This window comes from Pocillopora verrucosa, chromosome 11 (assembly GCF_036669915.1).
Source record: "Pocillopora verrucosa isolate sample1 chromosome 11, ASM3666991v2, whole genome shotgun sequence".
Classification (NCBI taxonomy): Eukaryota; Metazoa; Cnidaria; class Anthozoa; order Scleractinia; family Pocilloporidae; genus Pocillopora; species Pocillopora verrucosa.
This window is the reverse complement of record NC_089322.1, coordinates 15,876,963-15,900,660: the sequence shown is the minus strand read 5'-3', so window position 1 is coordinate 15,900,660 and position 23,698 is coordinate 15,876,963. Positions and strand designations below refer to the sequence as shown.

Here is a 23,698-nt window from a genome sequence, read left to right as displayed (position 1 = left end):
TCAAGTACTTCCACAGTTGAAAAGCATTTCCCCTGAGCCGATTATGTATGATGTCTGTGTTGAATGCGTGAATCTAGTGAAGGTACTGGTTATTTATTACTAACGCGAAGAAAACATGAATGTTCTGGTCATACTGATTCTTTTACTGATCTTTGTGGAGACCGTTCCAATGGCACCTTCCTCTCATCCGCGTTTTCAAAGTTGCATAGAAACTTCTGATTTATACCGCGTGCTTAGTTAGTTGACCTGGGATTGGAACCACTACTTCCGGTACCGCGGCTGTAAGCAGTCATGTATTACTTGAAAAAGAGATTTCGTGACATGTAATACATGACAAAATTAGCTTTTTGGGTCGCATAACAATTTCATGGTAAAAAATCATTTCATCATCATCAATCATCATCACCAAAGGGGTAAGTTTCTAAAGAAACTGTGGTGCTGCGTCGGTGGGAGAGTATAGCAGGTAATTTAGTGTTAACAACTGGGTTGAAAACGTAAATTAACCATCATAAAGGGTAAAAAAGCTGACGTTTCGAGCGTTAGCCCTTCGTCAGCGATTGACGAAGGGCTAACGCTCGAAACGTCAGCTTTTTTACCCTTTACGGTGGCTAATTTACGTTTTCAACCCAGTTGTTAACACTAAATTACCCATTTTTTAATTAGTTTTTGAAAGCTCTCCTAGTGAGGGGGAAGATAAATTGTAATCTCACCGCATGAACCAGCATGTTATTCTGAAACAAAGAGAAGCTTGTGTTTTTTTTCCTCGTTTATTATTTTATGCACCCAGGAGCCCGGTTCCGATTACGCGTGACACTCGCGAGTGAAAGGTTACGTGCCCTAGAATCAGCGCGTGTATTCTATGGTGCGTGTTACTCATACATGTTTCCGTGGATGTGGATAACGTAGGGTAACACTATTCGATGAATATATCACTTCGCAGCGAGGAACGTTGATAAAACAAAGTGCCCTATCTTCTGTATGACGGGTTACACATTAGAACATGTGTCAACCGTTCAAACAACCCTGGGAAAGAACTCGAGTGACACGCGTGCGCGAGAGCACCGAACTCAGGGGATAACTTTTCGTCGCGCACGTTTCTTGACCTCTCGCACGCGCGCGAGAAGGAGCGTCTTTTCTCAAGCTGCGTCGCTTTGGTTGGGTTCACAAACCATTTAATCTCATGTTATGGAACACAAAGCCTAAATAAAGAAACCGAATCCCTTACTTCCACCGTCAAAACGAACGTGTAGGTAAGTCAAATACGACTTTCCGGTGGCCTCTGTAGCTGTTGGGTAAAGCAAGGACGTGTGACCCAGGATGTTCTGGTTATTTGAGAACGATTTAAAAATCTATTGAACACTCTCAGCCTGCGGCTTTGGTTTTTAACCTTGGTTCTGAAACTGATCTCTTGTTCTCGTGTTTCGTATTACCAGAATAAGCTACAAGAAGGTCGACTTCATGCGCAAGCACACAACTAACCGTTCAGTAATTAGCCCGGACCGGTTTATCTTGTTTGAATTCCTGTCATATTGTGAAACAGACAACTTAAAGGAATAACGTCGAGAAGATTTCCGATTAGAAGTCTTGTATTTAAGGTAAGTACACTGATCAATGAGCAAAGTCATCTCGATTAGGCAGACAGAGATTTTACAGTGTCTGATCGTTATATAAGACAGGAAGGTGTCGCTTTTCGGTAATGCGCAACGTTATAAAAGTAACATTTGTTTTGCAGGTCAAGTTTCGACCAAGATTCTAATCTAACTTCGTCAAAACCTCATGAACAAATCTCCAAGGAAGAACATTTCAATTTTTGTTAGTTTATAATGAGATTGCTCTCGAAGAACTCAGAAAGAGAGGTGGATTTCGGAGAACTTCCCACTGCCCTGCTGGACGAGGATCACACTGTTATTGTTCTGACAATAGTAACAAGTTTGTTCGCGATTTCCTGCATTGCGCTGTTTTTCTATTACCACTGGAGAGTCAGTTGTTACCTTGTGGAAACACGAATTGGGATTCAAGGAAACGATTTTATTTATTTGTATTATTCAAAGCGTTCGTAAAGGAATCATTTGCCGAGACACTTTAATGAGGTTGACCCTGGTGGCCTGTAAACTTTGTCCGGTTAATCGGATCTGTTGCAAGATTTGTGGTTCTTCTTTGCTCATGTGACGGGCGTGAACTATATTTTTATGTCTCGTGTATAGACGATTACCACTTTAAATCATTTTGTTGCGCAAGGAACCATAGTATCTGATTCCCGTGGGGTAAACCCCCGTGTTTTCCAGGGGGATTTTGAAGTCATCAAAACATTGACAGACGAAGTCCCCGTGATGGTTGCCCCCTTAGGAGCCTACTTATGGCTCTTGTGAGTTCAGTGACTTCTGGGCCGGCTGACATGGGTGAACGAGAAAACTGATAATCAGAGCTTCTCAATGTGTTTTTGTGTAAGTATTCGCATGATTTCGAGTGAAATTTGAAATAACTTAGCCCGAGTAATTTTCCTTAAGGCTAACGAAATTGCGCGGGGCGATTGCAATTTTTAGTTTTAAAAAAAAAAAAAATAAATAAATAATAAATAATAAAAAACATAAGAGAAAAAAATGAGAGAGGTTGTTTACTCAAAATTGCTGGAGGAAAACCATGTGATAACCTGTTTGATTACCGTCCTAGTTCATTTGTGGCCTTTTGCGCAGGTTTGGTCCAAAACTTGTTTGACGCGAGAAGTGAGAGAGTGCTTTGCATTGCTATGCCTTATTGGCGAGCGTAATTGTTCCTTGGACAGAGTAAGCCACATAATCCAGTGTTATTGGAACTATTGTGCGATCTTTGCATGATTTTGGCCTGATTAAAGGGGCAAGGCTCATTGAGCGACACCAAGAGGGGTCTTTCGAAACCAACCTGGTCGCCTGATCAGTCAGGTGGATTTGGGTGCGAGGGAAAGGGTTCTCCACTGTCACGGAATTTTACGTGCGTTAAGCCCTTCGTCTGATAATATTTACGTGCTCTAGGCCCGGTGGGCTTGCCTTATGCTGACTTCGTGCACTTGAAATAAAATACAGCTAGTGAAGAGTCGGTTTTCGTCGGTGAAAAATGTAAAATGGAGTTTAACATTATGCGCTGACTTTTTGCCCTAAATACGATGTCGAGTATATTCGATCGTTTTATATATGTATCCATTTATTTATTTTTCGCAAGGTTGTGGAGGGCACGTGAAGTTTGATGTGTTCACGTGAGAGAGAACGAGTGAGTTAGGACAATTAGAGAACCAAGCTTTCCTTCTTGAAGTTGCGTGATCATAATTATGACAGTTGCAAATTGACTGGAAAGAAAAACATTTTCGTTTCGTCGGCTCAATCATTCAAGTAATTTAGGAAAACTTTCGCCAAATTTTAGAATTTCCTTTTCAGTGACATATTTGGAGTAAATTGGTGAACTTGTAACGAAGGCAAAACTTACACTAGGAATCCATTGGTAATGGGCTTTTGCATACATCCACTGTATTGGAACCTGCTGGAACAACGTGCGTTCAAGTTTAACCTCATGACTCTCCTACAGAACTTTCCTTGACAACTTCCTGTCTAAAAAGAGGAAAAACTTGGAAAGCAAAAGTGTGGCGGTCTCTCGTCATAAAAATTTCCTCTTTGAAAGTGATAGATAATTTTTGCGCTGCTTATTGCACGCAATGACAAAATGTTGGCAAAATTTTATAATATCGCACGTGCGTTAAGTCGCAAAAGTTCATAAACTGGAGTTACTTTCACGCAATCACGTGAAGCGTGACACTATGAAACTATTATGTACAATGTTCTCAAAGGCATAAGATTACTCACGCGATGTTTCGTTTTGAGAAGGAAAACGACAAAAACACGTTGCCGTTCTTTTACTTTCAAATGAGATGTGAATTGTCTGGATGTTTTTTTTTTCTTTTCCTGAAAGCGGCATGTTTGTCCCCACTGCAGCCGGTCGCGAAGACAAATTATCGAATGTAATTGGATGGAAAATTCTCGAAAGATACAACTTATTTAAAGAACAGGGAAATACCAGGCCCAAAATCCCAACCCCGCCCCGTCTTTCCGTCCAATCTGATAGTATTTTTCTAATTTTCAAGTGAATTATTTGTACTAGGGGAGGGGGGGGAGGAGAGAGTGAGATTGCATGAGGAGTAGATTTTTCAAGTCACACACCGGTAGATGATTAATTTTTTGGCTCTTTCCCAAACTTTAGAAAACATACATAGATTTTTATTTCATATTTCTATCTTGTCGTCACGTAAATTTGACTCGATCGGGCCCTTGATTCGTTTCACAAGTCATTTGAGTTTCTTCCCACTCATCCCCAATCCCTCCTCCGCTAAACGTATGGGTTTTCCCTGAAGTAAAGCAATTAACATTCCATACGAGCCTTTCTGAAGCATCTTTTCAATCACAAACATGTTTGAAATTTTTTGTTTCTGAAGCTGAGAGCCGAGCACGAAATTTTTCTACAAATAGCCCAAGGAGTTTTTCTGTGGTAAAGAAAACTTTTACTGAATATTATCTCTGGAACAACAAGAAGTCTTGTCGAAATTTCAAGGAGAAAAACTTGCGCAAAGTGGTCGTTCGCAGGAACAGAATCGTGAATGTTTTGAACTGACCTTGCGTAAAAAATGCTCAAATTCTTTAGCGTTATTTTTAGAACTGCTCTTGTTCAATAATAACTTTAGTCATCATTCGCGAAACAAAATAACTTTGCACGAGGTACCAAAAATTGCAGTTGAGTAACTGTCCATCAACGACACGAACAAATTATTTAAGGAAGCAAATTTTTTGCAACGTTGAAATTGTTGTATGGAGACATCTGAAGCAACTTTTCTGATTCATACCTGCGTAACCGTATTTTTTTTTGTTTTTTGTTTTGTTTTGTTTCCATGTTTCCAATTCAAATTTATTCATTTTTGAAACTTGCTAATTTGCTATTTTGTTTCCAGAAATAATTACGCTTTCGCGTAAACAATCACACATTGCTGCATAAATTTTGTTACTTCGCTAAAACCTACTGAATTAGCCCAATGCTTTAATTGGGTTTAAGAACAAAACCTAGAACTTTCGTTTGTTTTGCTACATCACTCTGTCGCCAATTCGCGTGGAAACTTCAATTAATCCAGTTTGTATACTGTTAAGAGATTTCTGTTCAAGAAATGAGATTATCGCTGAAAAGAATATGTAACAATACACATCAATAATAAAGATTATAATTTATTTTAAAAGGCCGAAAGCCGGATTATGATAAGATCTGAGTTTTAATCCTGGTGATCCAACTGAACAGTGAAAAATCTTTAACCACTCCTTCAAAAGCGGTTTTCAATTTTATAGCAAATACTTGATTAAATTAAGTCTTTCGGAGCTTTTGAAACATTTCTACAAGTATTTAGATTACGCGGAGCGTTGCACCGCGAATTTAATTACAAGAGAGAATTGGATGTTTAACATTTCGCGTGTGCCATAAAAATAAATATCGGTATTTATCGATAAAAATCACCGAATAAGTCATTAAAACATGGTATCTGTTCTCATTCAAACCACCATTCTCCTGGTAGTCTTTTTATAGATTAACGCAAATCACAAGGCAACAACCTTCCTCAATCCCTTAACCCCAAAAGACAAACACCAAAATTTCAATTCTTCACAATTTTAATATTACAAAAGAAACTTTTGTGGTTCTCATCAATTATAAAAAAAGTTTTAACAATGTAAATTATTTTCAGATTAAAATTGGAGTACTTAGATGCTTCTTAAAACTTCCTTTGAGAGATCTAAAATTTGATTGCATTGAGAAATAAGACGCACAGCAAGCTATTTATCTAATCTGTGACTAAAATTGTCTCCTGCAGTGACACAGTGTTAACTCTCCGAGAGAATGACATTATTGTAACTTTTCTTTCATAAAAACAAGTTGGAATAACATCATACAGACAGGCACTTTCACTTTCAAAATTTTACTTTGGCTTCACTACACTGTAACTTGCAGCAATTTGTCTGTTCTCTGCACTAATGTTTTAAGCCAGTTACGTAAAGTAAAGCTTATTTTCTTCTTATCAAGGCATGCAAATAAAATTTGTCAAGTGGGCATAGTCAGACAGGATATAGCAAAAAGGAAATTTATCCTGAAACAAACATTATCTGATAAAATTGATGAAAAGAGAGATTATCTTTTAACCTGCTGAGTGCCAGCTTGACTCAAAGCAGACAATTCAATTGCTTCAAGCACATCAATTATTTTAAGCATTTACATGTACATGTTAAAAAATAATTTGAAAAACACACTCTAAAAAAATTCTCTTCCAATCACTCCACATCCTATGCAATAAACAAATCTACCTCAGATTTCAAGTGATCACTCAAAACTCCTTGTCTTTTCAAAATTGTTTTCAAAAATACAAAAATATGTTATCTGTTAATAATTAAAATGACTGCAAAACCTAACCACTCACTCACATATTTCTCATAAAAATTATTTCATTGCACAAAATAGATTGCATTCAACTTTCCTGAAATATAAAAGATAATTGAAAGCACCAATATTCCATCAAGCCGTGACCCAAAAAGCCATAAATAATATTGCAGTTTCAGAAGCTTATAAAAACAATATTAATAATAATGGAATAGTTTATCTATATAGTGAAATTTTTTATAAACATAAAAACACCCTCTAGAAACATAATTTATGCATGTCTACATTGACCAAAAATATTGAGAACAACTGTATACTTCCTCTCAATTCCAGACTTTGTTAAATTACCCTCAACTATCACTGTAATTTAAAACCTGAAATATTAACAATCCGAAACTGATGACTGTTAATGGGCATCTAGCGCAAATTGCTGTGTGGTAATTGTGGTACAGATTGTTGCAGAAGCAATATTGCAGTGTGCATTAGCTATGTCATAAAAAAACCTGCCTTAAATGTTGCATGCAACTGTACCTCTTGCAAACTATGACTTATAAAAATCCTATATGATAGGTACACTGAGTTACTAGAGACAGTCTAAGATTTTTTTTAGTATGTTGGCATGCAAACATAACCTAAAAACTGAAAAACTGCAAGATTATATTCAGTGACTCTATTTTCATGCACTTTACAAGACAACCTTTGATCTATCAATTATTTTCCACAATTTTCTCTCAATTGCTTTTCCATAGACCAATTGTCCAGACTCGATATAAAATGGGTTTTCAACCTGGTGCCCAAAAATCAGTTAATGTTAGCATCCTGGAAAAAACATACATACAGTACCTCATCACACGCACATTCTTTAAAACTCAAAACAAGTTAAAATGAAAATTTGGTAACATGGCACAATATAAGCTGTGTAGTTACCAGTTTTCATTGCCTTCATGACAGTTTGGTGCAAGAGCCATGAAGTGAGACAGTAAAATTTAAGGAAAGTATTTAAGTATTTAAGTCTTTTCCCATCTTTCTTAACTTGCTTTTTCTCTCTCTTATTGTCAAGCAACCAATAATGGTGCCACTGAGGCAGACAAAAAATTTTTCTCAGATCGATACAGAATTATTCTCAGATCTATACAGTGTGGTTGCACCATATTGCCTAGGCATTTGCATTGCCAGTGTCTCTAGAAGCTACCAGTCACCAACATGAAACAATTCACTCAATATACAATCAGCTGCCACTAAATTATTTATGAAGCCTGCAAGGGGCCGTACCAATGAAGTCAAATTTGGAGGCCAAAATATCATAAGTATCTGACTGTACACTGGAAAATATCAACATGCAATTATGCACAAAAGAAAAACAATAAAAACAAAAAAAAAGGATTTAGGCATTTTTCTAAAAAATTTCAAAATGTGATTGAATATTATGTGGACTGCATAATGCAATTATAATATTTTCACCTTGAGGTATATATCCACAAATGTCATGAAATTGAACTAGGAGACGTAGTTACGTTCATTCTCGAGGCTTCAGTTTAAGAGACCTCTCGTACAGATCCTCTTCTGACAAGAAATTGTCCATTCCTGCAAACAGTTGTGAAATCTGATCATTCCACTCGAAATCATAACTTGTAAGTTTAAACCGTCGCACATTGTCAACAATATTAAAAAGCTGCCACCTCTTCACAAAATTCACTTTGCCATCGGGCAGTTCATCTGCGTTACCATGGTAAACAAACGTGACATCTTGGAGGATGAGTCCAAGATAGGGAATGCAAGGTGGCTGTGCTTGTGCCAGTGCATCCCGATATGACCTGAAAGATGACGAGCTGTCAATCAATGTTGCATACTCTGCTAGATTCTCTGGCAAATTCTTGGGCCAGTTGAGTCTCCTCACTGCAGAACAGTCCAGCGCAGAAAGGATTCCAAAGAATGAGTTAAAGTCATTGAACCTCCGTAAATGCTTCATGATTTTCAGGAATTTAAGGTAGGCCTGCTCCCTGTCCTTCTGTTTCTCAAATGAAAGAACATGCGTACGACACCAATAGGAAACTTTGTTGAAGTGATCTGTAAAAATGCACAAGTTTGGTGAGAGTTCCTCCTTTTGTTCCTTACCCCATGCAAGGATTTCTGGAATTTCAATGTTGTGGAAGTTCCTAGCATCAATTAAGGTGAGTTGTTTTGCAAGATCCTCAGCATTAAAATCCAACACTGTGTACCTCTGTGCTGGATCCATGGGGAGGGTAGGAGGAGTGTTGCTTGAAGGAGAACGCGACTTGTAGTAATTGTCACACTTTGGTAACATTTTGTCACGCAAAATCTTTCCAAGAACAATGTCTCCATTTACAAGAAGGCGATACACTTCTTTCATTAGCTGCTCCAAGATGCTTCTCTCAACTTTTCCAGTCAATTCATCAACAACTCTGAGAAGTAAGAAGAAAGCATTTTGGCTGGCTCTCTTTGAACCTTTCTCTCGAAACCTTCTCTCCCTGTAGAGGAGTTTGGTGATAAGATCCTTTGGAGAAATGAAAGTTCTATAAGTTGTGAGGAAAGCTTCATAATAAACCAGGTCTTTCTTTGTTGAACCACTGGCGTGGACAATGAGTGCATCAATAGCTCCACCGATGAGCGTTGGCCCATCGTCATCATTGCGATAGACAAGAAACCTCGAAACATCCAAACAATCGAGTGCAGGGGTATTGACGTCCTCATCTTCTGTTCCACTCAAACTGCTTGAGCTACTGCTGGTGTTACTTTGTTTCCGGCACCGTTCTTCCTCAAGTGGAAGTAGCTTTTTCCTTTGAGAATCTGTTCTGACATTTTTGTTCCAGTCGAGGGTTCCATTTGTTTTGATTTGGTGGGAAGGCGAGAGTTTTCCTGTACTTGCTTGCAAGGTGGGAAGAGAATGAGAACGTTCTGAATCTGCAACGTTTCGAAATGCAAACATTTCTTTATTGAGCACAGGTGAGGTGGGAGAATTTGCATTTGTACTGATGCTACGCCGAAAACTTTCCTGGTAACCATCATAAGCAGATGATGGCCGTTTTAAGATCCCATCAGCAGGCTGAGTGTAATTTCCAACAAGTTCAATGTACACTTGAAAGGATTTCTTTTTGGGTGTTGATAATTCATGATTCTCTATGTATCCCAGAAAAGAGGCTTGGATTATAGGGCCCTCTGGTTCTTCATGATCATCTGCAGAAAAGAATGATCCTTCTTCTTCAACAGAGCTTGATGCTGATAGAAATGCATGGCCATTGAATTCATCCTGAGAACTAACTGGTGAGTGCGGTAGCGAGCGATAGCTGGATGAATCGCTTGCCTGGCTGAGTGACCAGTCAGAGTTTTTTAAGGTGGCAGGATTGCGTTGATGGTTGTAATTTGATGTGCTCCTGAATGACTGCCTTCCTCGGACTGGAGGTTCAGGAGGGCTTAAGTATCCATTATGATGAGCTGTATCAGGTTGATCAAGGATGTAGTTATAAGAACCGCGACCAGAATCACGAGAAGTAGCCGGAGAAGCCCTTGAAGAACTGGAATCCTGACAAGCACTATCAACAAGACTCCCTTCGCTGATTCCCGAATCTCTTCGATTAGACGAATGTCCGTAGTCCGATTCACCAACTTGAATACTTTCACTGCTCCCTTCGAACATGAAAATTGAGTTTCGAATTTCATCATTTAGTTCCCGTTTTCTAAGCCGCGGAATTGCCAAATCCACTAATTCCTGCACGCTCGCTTCAAGATCTTTAACGCATTCGATTCCTTCTTCGAGATTGCCTTTAACGTTTCCTCGCACCAAAAGCTGATCGCTCCATCGAACTAGCTCTGCCATTCGTTTGTGAATTGATTTTCTGTAAGGTAACAGATCGCTGTTACTACTATGAAGTCGCAGACAGGTATCAAGCATATTGTCGATATTGATGATTGACTCCAACACGATCGAAGTGTTGTCCGGGATTTTTGCCATTACAATGTCCATGTTGCTCTTGAAATTGTTCAAAATGAGAATAAAATACTGAACTGCACTGCGTAGTTCTTTGTGGTACTGTTGAAAGGCTTCCAAATCACGTATTTGATTAGGCGATTTCACAACCGGTTTCGGTACATTCTGTTGATCGTCCACTACTTCTGGAGCGGAACGAGTGCTGGTTTCGTCATTACTACGCTTTCTACTTTGATTAAATGATTGTCTGCGTAGAATTTTCAAGATTTTTGGCTTTCGATTTGGACTTTGGGAAGGCGATTCACCATTTACTTTGTTAGACTTCGTCTCCCGTAAACTCATCATTCGCTTGATCGGAGATGCCATAGTTTCTGATTCCGCGTCAACTGAGCACTCGGCGATTTACCTGAGTAAAGTTATATCGTTATAATTTGCGATCGCCGCCAGCTTTGATCGATTTCTGGTCTGTATTTCGCACACAGTTTACAACAGTCGTACAAAGAATTTCCAAAGAGGATGAAATTCACACCACGTTAACACCTCAAAGATGAACACAACGAAATCAATGGTCGAGAAAAACCTCTGTGGCTTCCACTCTGACTAGTTACGTTAATTAAAGAATTGCTCCCCGCTAGAATACTTAGTGCCAGACGATAATTTCTCGAAGGTATTCTGGCGATTGCGATCGCAGAGACTTCCACTAACGTTGTCCGTAAACAAAGGGAACTACAAAGCTTCGTGATTCCAATCTTGCAAAGAATTCGGTCGCTTAATTAGTGTAGGATTTCAGAGTCGAATTTCGCCAAATATCTAGATATTGATTCTTGGTACAGGCTGTCACGTCGTTGTCATTCATGCCGCAAATGAGCTCCGATGATTAGTCATTACTCGATAAGATCTACCCCAGAGCGTGGATGCTAAAACCGGCATCTGCGCCGTCCAGAGCGAAAAACTATCTCCCACCGTATCCCGCAACCTGTTCGTCAATATAAGGGAAAGGAGAAGTTAAAGTGCTTTTTCTCGTGAAAAACAACACCTTTGTCGTTCGCAGGAAACGTGCACATGGACCGCTGACCTTTGTAATTAGCCAATTCTCGGCACGTGATTGGCTGGATGTGACATTAGTACTTGAGCTACTTGTATAATGAACACATAACACACATTTTAATGGTAAACGAGAAACTTAATTACTTGTTCATGTTTTAGTTCAGATTCCAAGGTTTCTGTTCGTGCTTTCTAGAGACGGACAAGAATTTGTCCGTTCCGACCGTCGGATGATAATTTACTTGGGACGATCTCCTGAAAATCTAGACGGATATGACGTCGCTTGCCGATCCCTTCTGAAAATCTAACTACGTCAACCACCTAACTTTGACAATTAAAAATTTAGTTCGATTTTATCTTAAATTAGGATACATGCAAGGATTCGTTCCGACAATATTTTCTCTTGTGAAGTTTTTCAATCTTGGATGACAATAATCAGTAGACACTAAAAATATTAAAACTGTATCAGAATCGAAACGATCCAATACACGAGGTTTGGTAATCAAGGGTCGTTTTAAAATATTGCAGCTTTGCGTTTGTTTCTTAACTGTCAACGATTCAAAGATGTTATCTTAAAAGGCTCGATTTGCTTCTTTCAGCGCCCAATCAAAGTTTAATGGCAACAAAATCAAAAACTGTACCCAAAAAGGTAATTTTCATCGCTGACATACAAAGGTTAACCTTGATCTGTGATCTGTTACCAAGCACGGAGTCCGTGATATATTAATCTCGTGTGGGATTAACGAATGGTCTTTTAAAATGATAATTATAATAATATCGGTTCAATGGGTACTATTTGTGGTTTTCGACGCAAACCGAAACATGCACGGAATTGAAATTTATTAAAATCACGAAAGCCGGTCGAGTTCTAAAATAATGAGAAGGAAGTAAATTGCAACAAATCCTTGTCACGTTCGGTAAAGTGAACGACATCATTTTTAAAATGAATTCACTTCAGCGCTAATATCACATGGAACATAACCGCCAAACGGAAACATCAGCATTAGATAGCTTACGGACGGTTTCTACACATTTCTTTTTGGTTTAAGAGCGAAAATCATGTAATCTCGAACCTCGCCATAAATTTGCGTGGGTTTCCATAATTGGAAATTCCGGATACAAATACCGGAAGTCGTTGGTGAAAGAGTGTTGACTGGGTCTTTTGTGATTCACCGATGAATCGTTCGCGAATCAACCTTGTAAGGAAACCACAACACTTAATGGTTTCTTCTGTCAATCTTTTTTGCTAATGGTGTGTAAACATGATGAAAGGAAGACTTTGATAGCACCAGGATGTAAAACGCAATATCTAGAAAGACTGAGCGCAAAATTCAAATTATTGTTTATAATCACCAAAAAAAAAATTGAAGGCAGCGGGGGTCGGAATGTTATAAAACATAATTCAAAATGATGCACCACCCAAGTTTGTACTAGAAGCGAACGTGCTCTCCTCGCATAACTCTTAGAGTGATAATCAAAACTTGTTGCACATTTTGTCCAAACTCTGCCATGAGCTCGATGTCCATTTGCTCCATAAGTCTTTGTTTCCTTCTGTGATGAAAGTAAAATCGGGCGAAACCCCGAATTAAATAGTACACTCATTACTAAGTGACCACAGGAGAGCCAAAAGAGGAAAATGTAAATCATTGCGCCAGAAAATCTGGACAGATTTATCCAAAATATTAACAAAATGACGAGATGCGAGATTCTAATTAAGTTTTTCAAGATTTACGGAGGAAAGTCAATCATTCTATTTTTTCCCTCCTACACTTTACTGAAGAGTACCCCAGTACCCCCGCTACGCCTCTAAACAATGTCACGTGGATGTTGAATATAAGTGGTCCTTGACGCTGTGCTTAACCCAGGGGGAGGGGGCGGGGTCCGAACCTTGGCAGATCCCAACAGATTTGTGGTTGTTCTTTTAACTTGGCTCAAAGAAATATTCTCCCAAACGACGGAGTGTCTATTTAGCATTAAAAAACTTTTTTAGTATTAAAAAACTTTGTGATTCTGCATTCGAGCGGGTTGCATTCTCCATACAAAAAATTCTAGGATCCGCCCCTGGTGCAGGTCAGTGTTGTACGTGTTTCAGTAAACAGGAAGTTCATTCCTTACAGACAATTGAAGCACGTGGTGAACACGATAAGATCTGCCCAGCCTTTTCTTAAGTGTTTTGTTCACCGCTTTTTTACCCCATGTGCAAGTTCAGTTATTCAAGGAAGTTTAATTTGCTTTTGGGTGGAGGAAAATAAACACAACAACAGCATAAGTTCTAGAATAAAACCCCTCCCTTTCGGCGAATTCGAAGGCCATCGCGCTGACATCGTTTTTTCCTTTTAGGTCAATTTTATTTTTGGACTAGTACAACGGACTTTGCCGAAAAGGAGGGACTGATCGCAGTTTACACAACTTCGTGATCAGTATTGGAGGCTGGCGACCTTGAATACCTTGTGTATTAGGTCAGATATGAAAACACTGCAGGGGATTGATAGTTGTAGACATATTTTAAAAGCAAATAGTTGAGGGAATATCTTGCTAAATAGCGGTTGTGTGCTTCAAGTGACCGGAAAATTAAAAGTATCCCATTTTTTTCAGCCTCAGTTTGTATTGCCCTATGAGGGAGGTCTTTATTTGGAAACTTCCAAGTTAACCGCATATCAAGAATTGCTCCGGGAGTTAAAAAAATAATGAAACAATTTGAATGATTTTCAACTCTAAGAAATTAAATTATGCCAATTTTTATGATTTTTAAAAACAACAGTTTACCAGATTGAGATAAGACCATTTTATAACATTGGCTTTCTCTTCCAAGGAATTACTCACAGGCTGATGTAGACTGGGGGAACTTTAGAGGTGCTTAGCGACGTATGGTTCATGGTCGTGCGCAAGCTTTATTATAACATAGCTAGTAAATTTGTCTAATCAAATTCAATTGCGCGAGCGTGCTTCATATTGCTATTGTGCATGCTCATGACGTCAGCAAACATATTCCTCGAGAAAAAAATTTTCCATCTGGTTGAAAATGTTATAAAACAATTGGTTCTCACGTCAGCTGTGCGTTAATCGAGATATGAAGCACTTGGGAAGTTTAGAGAGCACTCAAGAGGCTAGAGTTGCTCTCGGCTACGCCTCGAGCAGCTCTTACGCATCTTTCGTGCTCTCCAAACTTCCCGCGTGCTTCATATCTCGATGAACGCACGCTGATGTATGAACCAATTGTTAATTGCAGGCAACGCTAAGCGTCAAGCAAAGTCAACCAAGTGCATGCGCAATGGATCAATTTCAGCGCAAGCTTTACATGTAAAAGGAAAACACGACAAACGACCGTTGTCAAACAAAAACGCGACAAAAGACTGAAACGCGTTTAGAAATCTGTTATAGTAAACAAATGTGCGAAAGTTGAAAATTCACGAACTTGAACCTTATTTGGTAATCTTTTGTAAACTTACTTTGTTTTGACTTTCTGAAATGTTCCCTATCAATGTCTGTTTCAAAAAATAAAACAAGAAAGATAGGTGACCGTGCTTGTTTAAGATATATGATGGACTAAACTAACCCCATTTATGCCTGTACTGGCACTAATCACGCGCGTCATTTCATCAGTTCAAGGTACATGATTTCCTTGATTGGCGATCGAGTTCCGCGTCAGCTGAAGGGTTGATGTAGATGAAATGCGAAGGATCGTGACTATTACACCACCATTCAGTCCGAAAAAGGTTTTCTCGCTGACCGTTGTGCGTTAGTGGAAATCCACTTTATTGTCATCCAAGATGACAACTTTGGACGATAAAATTCTCGGTTTAAAAACCCAAAATTACGTATCGAGCTCTGAAAGTGAAGGAGAAGATGAGGATGATAAAATTTTAGACGATGAAGACCCTAGAGACGATAACATCGATCTAAGCGATGTAGCAGCTCCTTCGGATTTTCGACTTGAAGTTCCGAAGGTGAAACTTTAATCAACGTAACATTGATTAATTTTCTGTTTGATTGCTGTGAAATATAAATTTACTCATTCCTCACCTCATATCGCTAACTATGGGGTTTGATAGATCTATAAAGACAGATAAATAGTTGCTGCAAATACACTTTCTCTTTTGAAGAGATAGAAAGTTCCTTTCATCAACTAACGACCTTGTGAAAGCTTAAGATAACTTATTCTTGTGATCGAATGTGCGAATTGATCGCGATTTTGTTGGATGTCTGAAAAAAGTTTATAAAAAATTTCGACAGCAACGGTAAGGTTTCCGTGTCACCCCATACTTGATTATACATGCAGTTCTCGGATCAAAGAAATCCATTGCAAATAGAGTTCATCTTTTCTGGAGCATCACAGCGGGCAAGAATCTTAAATCCTCCAATGTGATTGGCTTATAAGCTTTCAATCCGTCCAGTTTATTGCGATATGGACCATGGTCTAAAGTTTTTCCACGTCATACATGACAAAGTGCTAAAAAGGAAACCAGCTGAAAACATAAATAAGTTATTATCAGTCAGTCTATACCGGGAAAAAACTGTACCCTTGGTAACTCTCCTTTGGGTTGAATTAATTTGCAGAGGATATCCCTCAGAGTGTCAAGGGGCATATTTTGGCCATAACTTGATAATTTTGATTTTGTCAACTGAGTTGATAATGTAAATTGGCCATCATACAGAGTTTCAAAGCTGACATGCTGACTTGTATTTCAAGCATCAGCACTTTGTCAGAGTGATGACAGAGGACTAATGCCAGAAACATCAGCTTTGAAATTCGTTATGGTGACAAATTTACCTTATCAACCTAGTTAACCCTTTAATTCCTGTGAGTGACCAAGACATAATTTCTCCTTACTATATCTATACAATATCACTTAGGCAAGTAATGAGAATAAAGAAAAATATCAATTATTGGATTACTAATTGATGTGATATCAAATTCTCCAAACTAGCATAATGAGAATCATTTGGCAGACAGTAAGGAGAATTAATAATGAGACTTACAGAGTTAAAGGGTTAATAAAACCAAAATTATCTTGTTACACTCCTCAACAGACGCATCACCATAGTTCTATCAGAAACTTACCCCTTTTATTAAGCCCTTTGCCAGATTGGTTTTCTTTTTTTATTTATTTTCTGTTAACTCATAATTGATCTTGAGTCTTCAGACAGGACCAAAAGGTGTAATTCAAGACTATCGTCGCTATAAGCAACTTGAGACTGAACAGCGGAAAGAAAAAGAGAAAGAAATTAGAGCATTGGCACAGAAGTTTTCTGTCTCTTGCCAAAGCAGTGTAAGTTGTTATCATTACATAAACAATATGATATATCTAAAGTGCCTTTGGAAATTTTATAAATTCCTGGTTATTGATAATGCATGTCATTAAAGAACTGCCATTTCTTATCCTTATAATAAGATAGGGTTAGTGAAAAAAGGTCCCTAATTGGCTTGTGATGAACTACTATATTCTCCTCTCAAATTGTCTCATATTCCCTCGTTAAACAAAGGGAGAAGTGGACATTTCATCTTATCTCATTTAACCCTTAAATTCATAAAAATGATTAACATGTAACTTCTCCTTATAATATCCATACATTATCCAACAAACAGGTAATGAGAATACTCAAACTTATCAGGTAGAAGTTGTTATCTTGATCTAAAACTGAATTCTTATAACTAATTTACAAAGAAATGTGGAGCAGCTAGAGGGGAGAATTAACAATCAGATCTCGGATTTAAAGGGTTAAGGTCTTCTACCCACCTAACTCCTGGATTAAGCAAGGCCTCTGTGTAAATATCCACTTATCAGTGTAAGAACAAAAGTCAATGACCCGAGTGTGAGCTTACACTTAAATCTGTAGATAAGTTTCAACATCGAAAGCCAAACAAATGCTGTTTTTACTACTTTCCATCTTATGAAGTTTCCAAAAGTATTGATTGGAGGATGTTTGTTAGTTCATTGCATGTTACCTCCCCCTTCCTGCCCAATATTTCATTGGGCTGCCTTAATTTGATCCTTTCCCCCCTGAGAGTGACTAGCATCTAACATCTCCCCATAATATCCCCCCTGAATTACACACAAAGGTCACAAGAATAACAAAAATGATCACCAACTAAAGAGACTCTTGGTTGTTCAACAAATTCTCCTTGTCAGCACCTCTGGAACTCTATAGAGAACAGTATGGAGAATATGTATACTGATGCTAGGGTGTAAGGGGTTAAGTTTGGAGCTCCAACCACCATACATTATATATCAATGGACATGTTAGTTACAGTAAATAACTCGTGTGCATTTCAATATTTTCCAATTTTCTTTTCTTGGAAAATGTAGTTAAAATAGTAATGCTTCATTTCATGTTAAAGAAAAATTTTGAAAATAATGTCTCTAAATATAAATAAGCAATTTAGAAAATGAATATAATTATATTTTTTGTTATTTACAGCTTGATGATGAAAGAGAAAAGGAACTTCTTAAGGAGCTAGAGCTTGATACTGATGAATTCATTCAACAATACCACTTGCAAAGATTACTTCAGTTAAAGGAAGAACAGGAAAGAAGACTTCAACTAAACAGGTTGAAACACTTCCATTTTCTTATGATTAAAGGAAAAATAAGTAAAGAAATGATCCTCACAAGTAAACTTTGACTTTGACTGAGAAAACTGCAGGAAAAGAAGCTTGAAAAATTCCTTTCTCATTTATTTGTTTAACCCTTTAACTCTCAGAAGTGATTTACATGTAACTTCTCCCCACAATATTCATACACTATCCAACAAACAGGTAATAAGATTACTCAAACTTATCAGTTAGAGGTTGTTATCTTCATGATGATATGACACCAAATTCTTGTACCTAAATTACAAGGAAATGTGTAGCAGTTAGGTGGGAGAATTAACAACCAGATCTTGAGAGTTAAAGGATTAATTAAAATATAGTAATCCTAAATTGTCGTGTGATCCACCAGTTTTATGAGGAGTGGCTTAACGCTTTTTTTACTTAGCTTATTACTATTCATTTTGATATCATCATGAAATTTTTCCTTTTCAGCCCCAAGTTTGGAAAAGTAATTTCATTACAGAACAAGGATCAGTTTCTTGATGCTGTAGATAAAGAAAACCCAAATGTGATTGTTGTGGTTCATCTTTACAGTGAGGTAACATCATTTTAATCCTTCATACCCTAACATCAGTATGTATATTCTCCATACTGTTCTCTATACATTTCCTATGGTACTGACAAGGAGATTTTGTCTAACAATCAAGAGCTTCTTGAGTTTGCGATCATTTCCTTAATTCTCATTACCTTGATTCAGGGGCAATATTGTTGGGAGAAAGTAGATTTGTTAGTCACTCTTAAGGGTTAAAGGGTATAAAAATTTATAACATGTCTTTATCCAAACCATACCGCAGTATTTTAAGTATCATGCTTAATTCTTAATTTTCCTTTTTTATGCTATAAGGATCTTCAAAGCTGTAGAGCTATGAATGGTTGTCTGCAGTGTTTAGCCCAGCAGTACTCTCTGGTGAGAAATGTTTATCATTCTATATGATTTCCTCCTAAGAGACTGGTTATTTTTTATATAAAGGGGAAGAAGAAAAAATATGTTGGAAAATTTAGAATCAAAATTTCTATAAGTTGCTCCCCCCCCTCCCCCCACTATTTCTGGCCATGTAAATAGCATGTGACCCCCTTCTTTATTAAATATTATAAATATTAATGCAATGACCACCCCCCCCCCTCATCACTTCATATCACCTCTCATATACCTAGTAATTATTAAAATTAGTTTCACACACAACCACAAGATGATTACTTTGCACAACACCACCTTGGGCAATGGATCACTCATAAAATGTACCTCAAACTGCTGACCCCTCCTTAGAATTTGTGATAAAAAGTTTACCTCCCCCCTTGAGCCAATCAGAAATAGCCATGGACCCCCCCTTTTTTTCCCTCCTTCCTCCCTCTGAACAAATAATGACGGGTCCTGGTTGTACATTTAAATTTGGTTTGATCATAATTGCTGTTTGAAGAACTTGTTTTACATGGTCCTTTTAATGTGGCATGGTAATAATATTCATGATTTTAAAATAAATTCTAATTATTATTTCTCAGAGAAATGATGTGTAGATTTGTTTGGTGCTGAAATGCATGCCTATTTCAAAGCAATTATGATGCATGTTATTGTTGCTGTTTTCCTTTGATTCAAATTAGGTCAAATTTTGCAAGATCATTGCTAGGGAAACTGGTATTAGCAGAAACTTTGTAAGTTTAAATTTCTGTACCAACTTTGTGAATTTGAATTGTGGGAAGTTAATAATTGGACCTCATAACGATCATTATGAGTGTGTCCCTTCATCTTCTCAATCATGGACTGCTTTCTCAGCCCCACCTACCCCTCCCCATGGTCATCTTGATAGTCCATAGGTCTTCTTGTTGGGGTCTTCTCCATCTCAGAGTTAGTTCTTTTTCATTGCATTTCCTTGGATGGCTTCCATCCAAGGATTGGCAGATGATGCTGGTCACCTGTCAGCATAGAGTGTTCCCACTCCATCTCCACATCCCCTTGCAGATGTTGTCTGCTATGGCAGCATTCTCCGTTTCAGATGGTAACTGGTAAAATTTACAACCTGTAGTGCATCTTATGATAGCCTTAAGTTGCATGGAATTCTTCAAAATTCAACAAGTAAGACGATTGCTTTACCAGTGTAAATACTTTTTTAATCTATTGTGCTTAAGATAAAGGAGAACACTGGATAGGTAAAAGATGACAACTATGGGCTCTTGGAATTAGATCAGAACAGCCTGGCATAAACAATTCATTAAAAAAAATGTCACTTAAATCAAATTTGTGTGAACAGGTCAATTCAAATCTAAATTTGAAATACCATGTTGATAGACTGTTTACAAAATTATTTAAAACTTCTGAAAATGTTATTTTATTAATGTCTTGACACCATTCATTTTTAAGGTTAGCAATCTGGCTAGCCAGTTTCTGCTAGCTGTAACCAGCCAAGGCATATGAAATTGTAAATATGTTTTCCTGTTTTGGCATTTATCACATTTCATCGCAGACAAAAGAAGGCCTCCCTGCTTTACTTGTTTACAAAGGTGGACAAACTATTGGCAACTTTGTTAAGCTGGAAGATACCTTTGGACAAGACTTCTTTGCTTCTGATGTAGAGAGCTTCTTGATTGAGTAAGTGCCAACATGGCAGGGAACTTGACTGGTTAGTTAGAGAAGATTGCACTTAGATGGAAATCTTTTAAGTCTAGAGGCCCATCACAGCTCTGGCTCATGCAAGGCTCTTCAGCTCAAGAAGAACAAGAGTATTGCTATTCAAACAAATTAAACTTGTTTAGCAGACATGTCAGAGATCTGATATTTTAATTCTGGATCTAGACTCAATCTCACCACCCACAAAGCCATTGCATCCATCCAAACTGTACTAACAGACTGAAATAATTTCATGTCAAAGAATGAACCAATGGATCTGTGGTTTACCCTTAAACCCCCACAAGTGATCAACATGTAATTTCTCCCCATAATATTCATATGTTATCCAGCAAACAGGTTATGAGAATATTCAAATCTAACACTAAATTCCTATGACTCATTTACATGGAAATGTGTAGCAGCGAGAGAGGAGAGTTGATAATCAGATCTAGCAAGTTATAGAGGAAACAAGAGGGAGGTGTAAATGGAAACAGAGCAAAAAGTCCTCTATTGCATTTAATTGATAAATATTTCTCAGGAAGGACAGAAAAAGAGACACCACTACTGGGTTTACATACTCTTCTAAACACACTCATCAACTAATCAAAAAGCATGTAGTATGATAATAAAAATAATAATAATAATAATAATAATAATGGTTTATTAGCATATCCATCTGAGGGCTGGCTCTTCTATGCTACAAACTAACTACAAACTAGTTAAAAATCTATCATTATTACAAAAATTGATAATACTGCATATTGCATTTTAAATATAACAATTATCTAAGGCTTCTATGCAAGGATTGACTTACATATTTAAAAATATTGGTACTATCTTGAATATATTAATTTATACAAATAATACAAAATCATTGTTTAGAATAATGTCAATGCCTATGAAACTGCTTTTCCTCAACATGATACTAGCACTTTAAAGAACAGCTTATTACAGTTCACCATTACCATACATGTTCATCTTCAATGCAATTTCTTTTTCTTTTTCAGAAATGACATTTTAACAGAGGAATTGGAATGCCAGTTGACAGCAAGTGTAACAGCTAAAAAAGAGGATGATAGTGATAGTGATTTAGACATAGACTGACAAATCTATGTCTAACACTCAATTTTGATTGTGTAGTCTGAGAGTGGCCCTAAGAAGGACTGATATCAGTATTTAGGACTGAAGTTTCAACAACTATGGCAATAGTCACGATTTTATTCAATTTACTGTGTTGTATCACCTTTAACCCTTTACCTCTCAGAAGTTGTCAATATGCGTATGTAACTTCTTCCTATTATATCCATACGTTAGCCAGCAAACTGGTACCTAATGAGAATACTCAAACTCATCATGTAGAAGTTGTTATTTGTTATCTTGATCTAACACCAAATTCTTGTTACTAATTTACAAGAGAATGTTTAGAAATTCTAGTGGAGAATTATCAATTAGATCTTTGTAGTTAAAGGGTTAAGGTAACATAGGAAAATATTATTTTAAATTTGCAGAACTTTTGAGTCATCAGCTGCTCTGTTCTACAAATACAGCATACCCTTGGTTGCTAATTTAAAGCCATTATAAATTATTTGATAATAATTAATATAATTTGCAGTTAAGCACACACCATAAGCATTTGTTATCATTGTAAAAAAAATATATATATCTACTAAGTATATAAAGCTTCTAAAAATTGTTTTGCAACATAAACAAGAAAGAGAATTGCTTTTTATCAATTGCTTGCAACTGCAGCAAATTTAAAAGGTTGCACTCTGATGAAGAGTTAATGCTGCCAATCTATGTATCTACCTTTTGAATTTGCTCAGGAAGTTAAATTTCCTTTTATTAGGAGGAAATTATATTAATTAAAACTGCTTTGTGTATATATTTTGGGTTTTCTTTGTCATTTACCAAACATTTGTGAAGACATTCAAACTAAACTTTCAGTATACTGTGACAGGTCATTTTTACCTCTAACTTTCAAATCAAGTTCTGGAAGTAATATATTTTTTATAAAAATAAAAAGATTTATTTCAATTTACTGCTCTATAGTAAACTACTTCTGACAGGTATTTTAGTTGCTATAATCAAATAAATGTGTTAACATCACTAGTAAGTATTCAGAATCTGATTCAACAGCCTCAATGCTTTTTCATCAATTTATCACTTTAACTCCCATGAGTGACCAAGACAGAATTTCTCCTTACTCTATCTAGACAATATCATGCAGACAAGTGATAAGAATAAGGAAAAATATCAATTATAGGATTACTTATTGATCTGATACCAAATTCTCCAAACTAACATAATGATAATTATTTGGCAGATGGTAAGGTGAATTACTAATGAGATATTGGGAGTTAAAGGGTTAATTAATAGATGCTATGTTGCCATGTGTCTGTTCAACAATTTAACAAAGATGACGTCAAATTATGATAAGAGTTGAAAACTGGCACTCAAGGCTCAGCTGAGTGTGTCACAGATGTTCTTACCACATTCTTACATCTTTTGTGATCTAGTAACCCTTTAAGTCCCACTAGTGACCGAGACAGAATTTCTCCTCACACTATCAGTATAATACCAAGCAGACATGTAATGAGAATAAAGAAAATATCAATTAGGGGATTATTAGTTGATCCAATACCAAATTCTCCAAACTAACATCATATGAACTGTATGGTAGACAGTAAGGAGAATTACTTAGGAGATCTTGGGAGTTAAAGGGTTAAGGAACAGACCCGTAACAACATGGAGTCAATTGTTTTACACATTGTTAATGGAGATGTCATTTATGTGCATCTGTCCTCCAATAGATCATAGGTAAGAACAAATAAAAATGCAAATATAATTAAGCTTATTGTATGAAAATAAATAGATGTAAAAGAAAACTCCCTTGTGATATAGTATCTTTGTGAACCGCTCATGAGAAACTCTTCTCTTCTTATCAGCTATGCCTCATATATTCAACTTCCCTGAGTTCTCTGCTCTCCTGAGTTCAGAGGATTCCTTCTTCCTCCACAAAACTAAATACTTCAAATCACTATTTGATCTATAAAAAGTAGACGAGGACTCCTCAAATGGATGTACC

General features: G+C 37.1%; 2 protein-coding genes and 1 long non-coding RNA gene across 4 annotated transcripts; 2 read left to right on the top strand and 1 right to left on the bottom strand.

Annotated features, from left to right (window-relative positions):
- The first annotated feature begins 281 nt into the window (after positions 1–281).
- Positions 282–2,591, top strand: LOC131771112 (uncharacterized). Of its 2 annotated transcripts, none has more exons than XR_009339162.2 (3): positions 282–413; positions 1,434–1,595; positions 1,733–2,591. It is a non-coding gene; the product is annotated as an uncharacterized lncRNA (long non-coding RNA). The 2 variants fall into 2 exon arrangements; XR_009339161.2 differs by lacking the exon at positions 282–413 and adding an exon at positions 955–1,250.
- Positions 2,592–5,651: 3,060 nt separating this feature from the next.
- Positions 5,652–11,409, bottom strand: LOC131771099 (rap guanine nucleotide exchange factor 1-like). The gene has a single exon (XM_059086853.2). The coding sequence runs from the start codon at positions 10,739–10,741 to the stop codon at positions 7,946–7,948; it is 2,796 nt and encodes a 931-aa protein (XP_058942836.1). The 5' UTR covers positions 10,742–11,409; the 3' UTR covers positions 5,652–7,945.
- Positions 11,410–15,148: 3,739 nt separating this feature from the next.
- Positions 15,149–23,498, top strand: LOC131771096 (phosducin-like protein). The gene is made up of 8 exons (XM_066158590.1): positions 15,149–15,366; positions 16,564–16,689; positions 17,840–17,970; positions 18,444–18,549; positions 18,856–18,918; positions 19,611–19,661; positions 20,471–20,595; positions 21,621–23,498. Exons 1-8 carry the CDS (start codon positions 15,190–15,192, stop codon positions 21,715–21,717), a joined length of 876 nt encoding a protein of 291 aa, XP_066014687.1. The 5' UTR covers positions 15,149–15,189; the 3' UTR covers positions 21,718–23,498.
- The last annotated feature ends 200 nt before the right edge of the window (positions 23,499–23,698 follow it).

Coding starts and splice junctions, on each gene's coding strand:
- LOC131771099 (XM_059086853.2), bottom strand. CDS start 10,741: ATGGCATCTCCGATCAAGCGAATGATGAGTTTACGGGAGACGAAGTCT.
- LOC131771096 (XM_066158590.1), top strand. CDS start 15,190: ATGACAACTTTGGACGATAAAATTCTCGGTTTAAAAACCCAAAATTAC. Junction 17,971..18,443: donor AGAAGACTTCAACTAAACAG/GTTGAAACACTT, acceptor TTTCCTTTTCAG/CCCCAAGTTTGGAAAAGTAA. Junction 19,662..20,470: donor CTGGTATTAGCAGAAACTTT/GTAAGTTTAAAT, acceptor ATTTCATCGCAG/ACAAAAGAAGGCCTCCCTGC.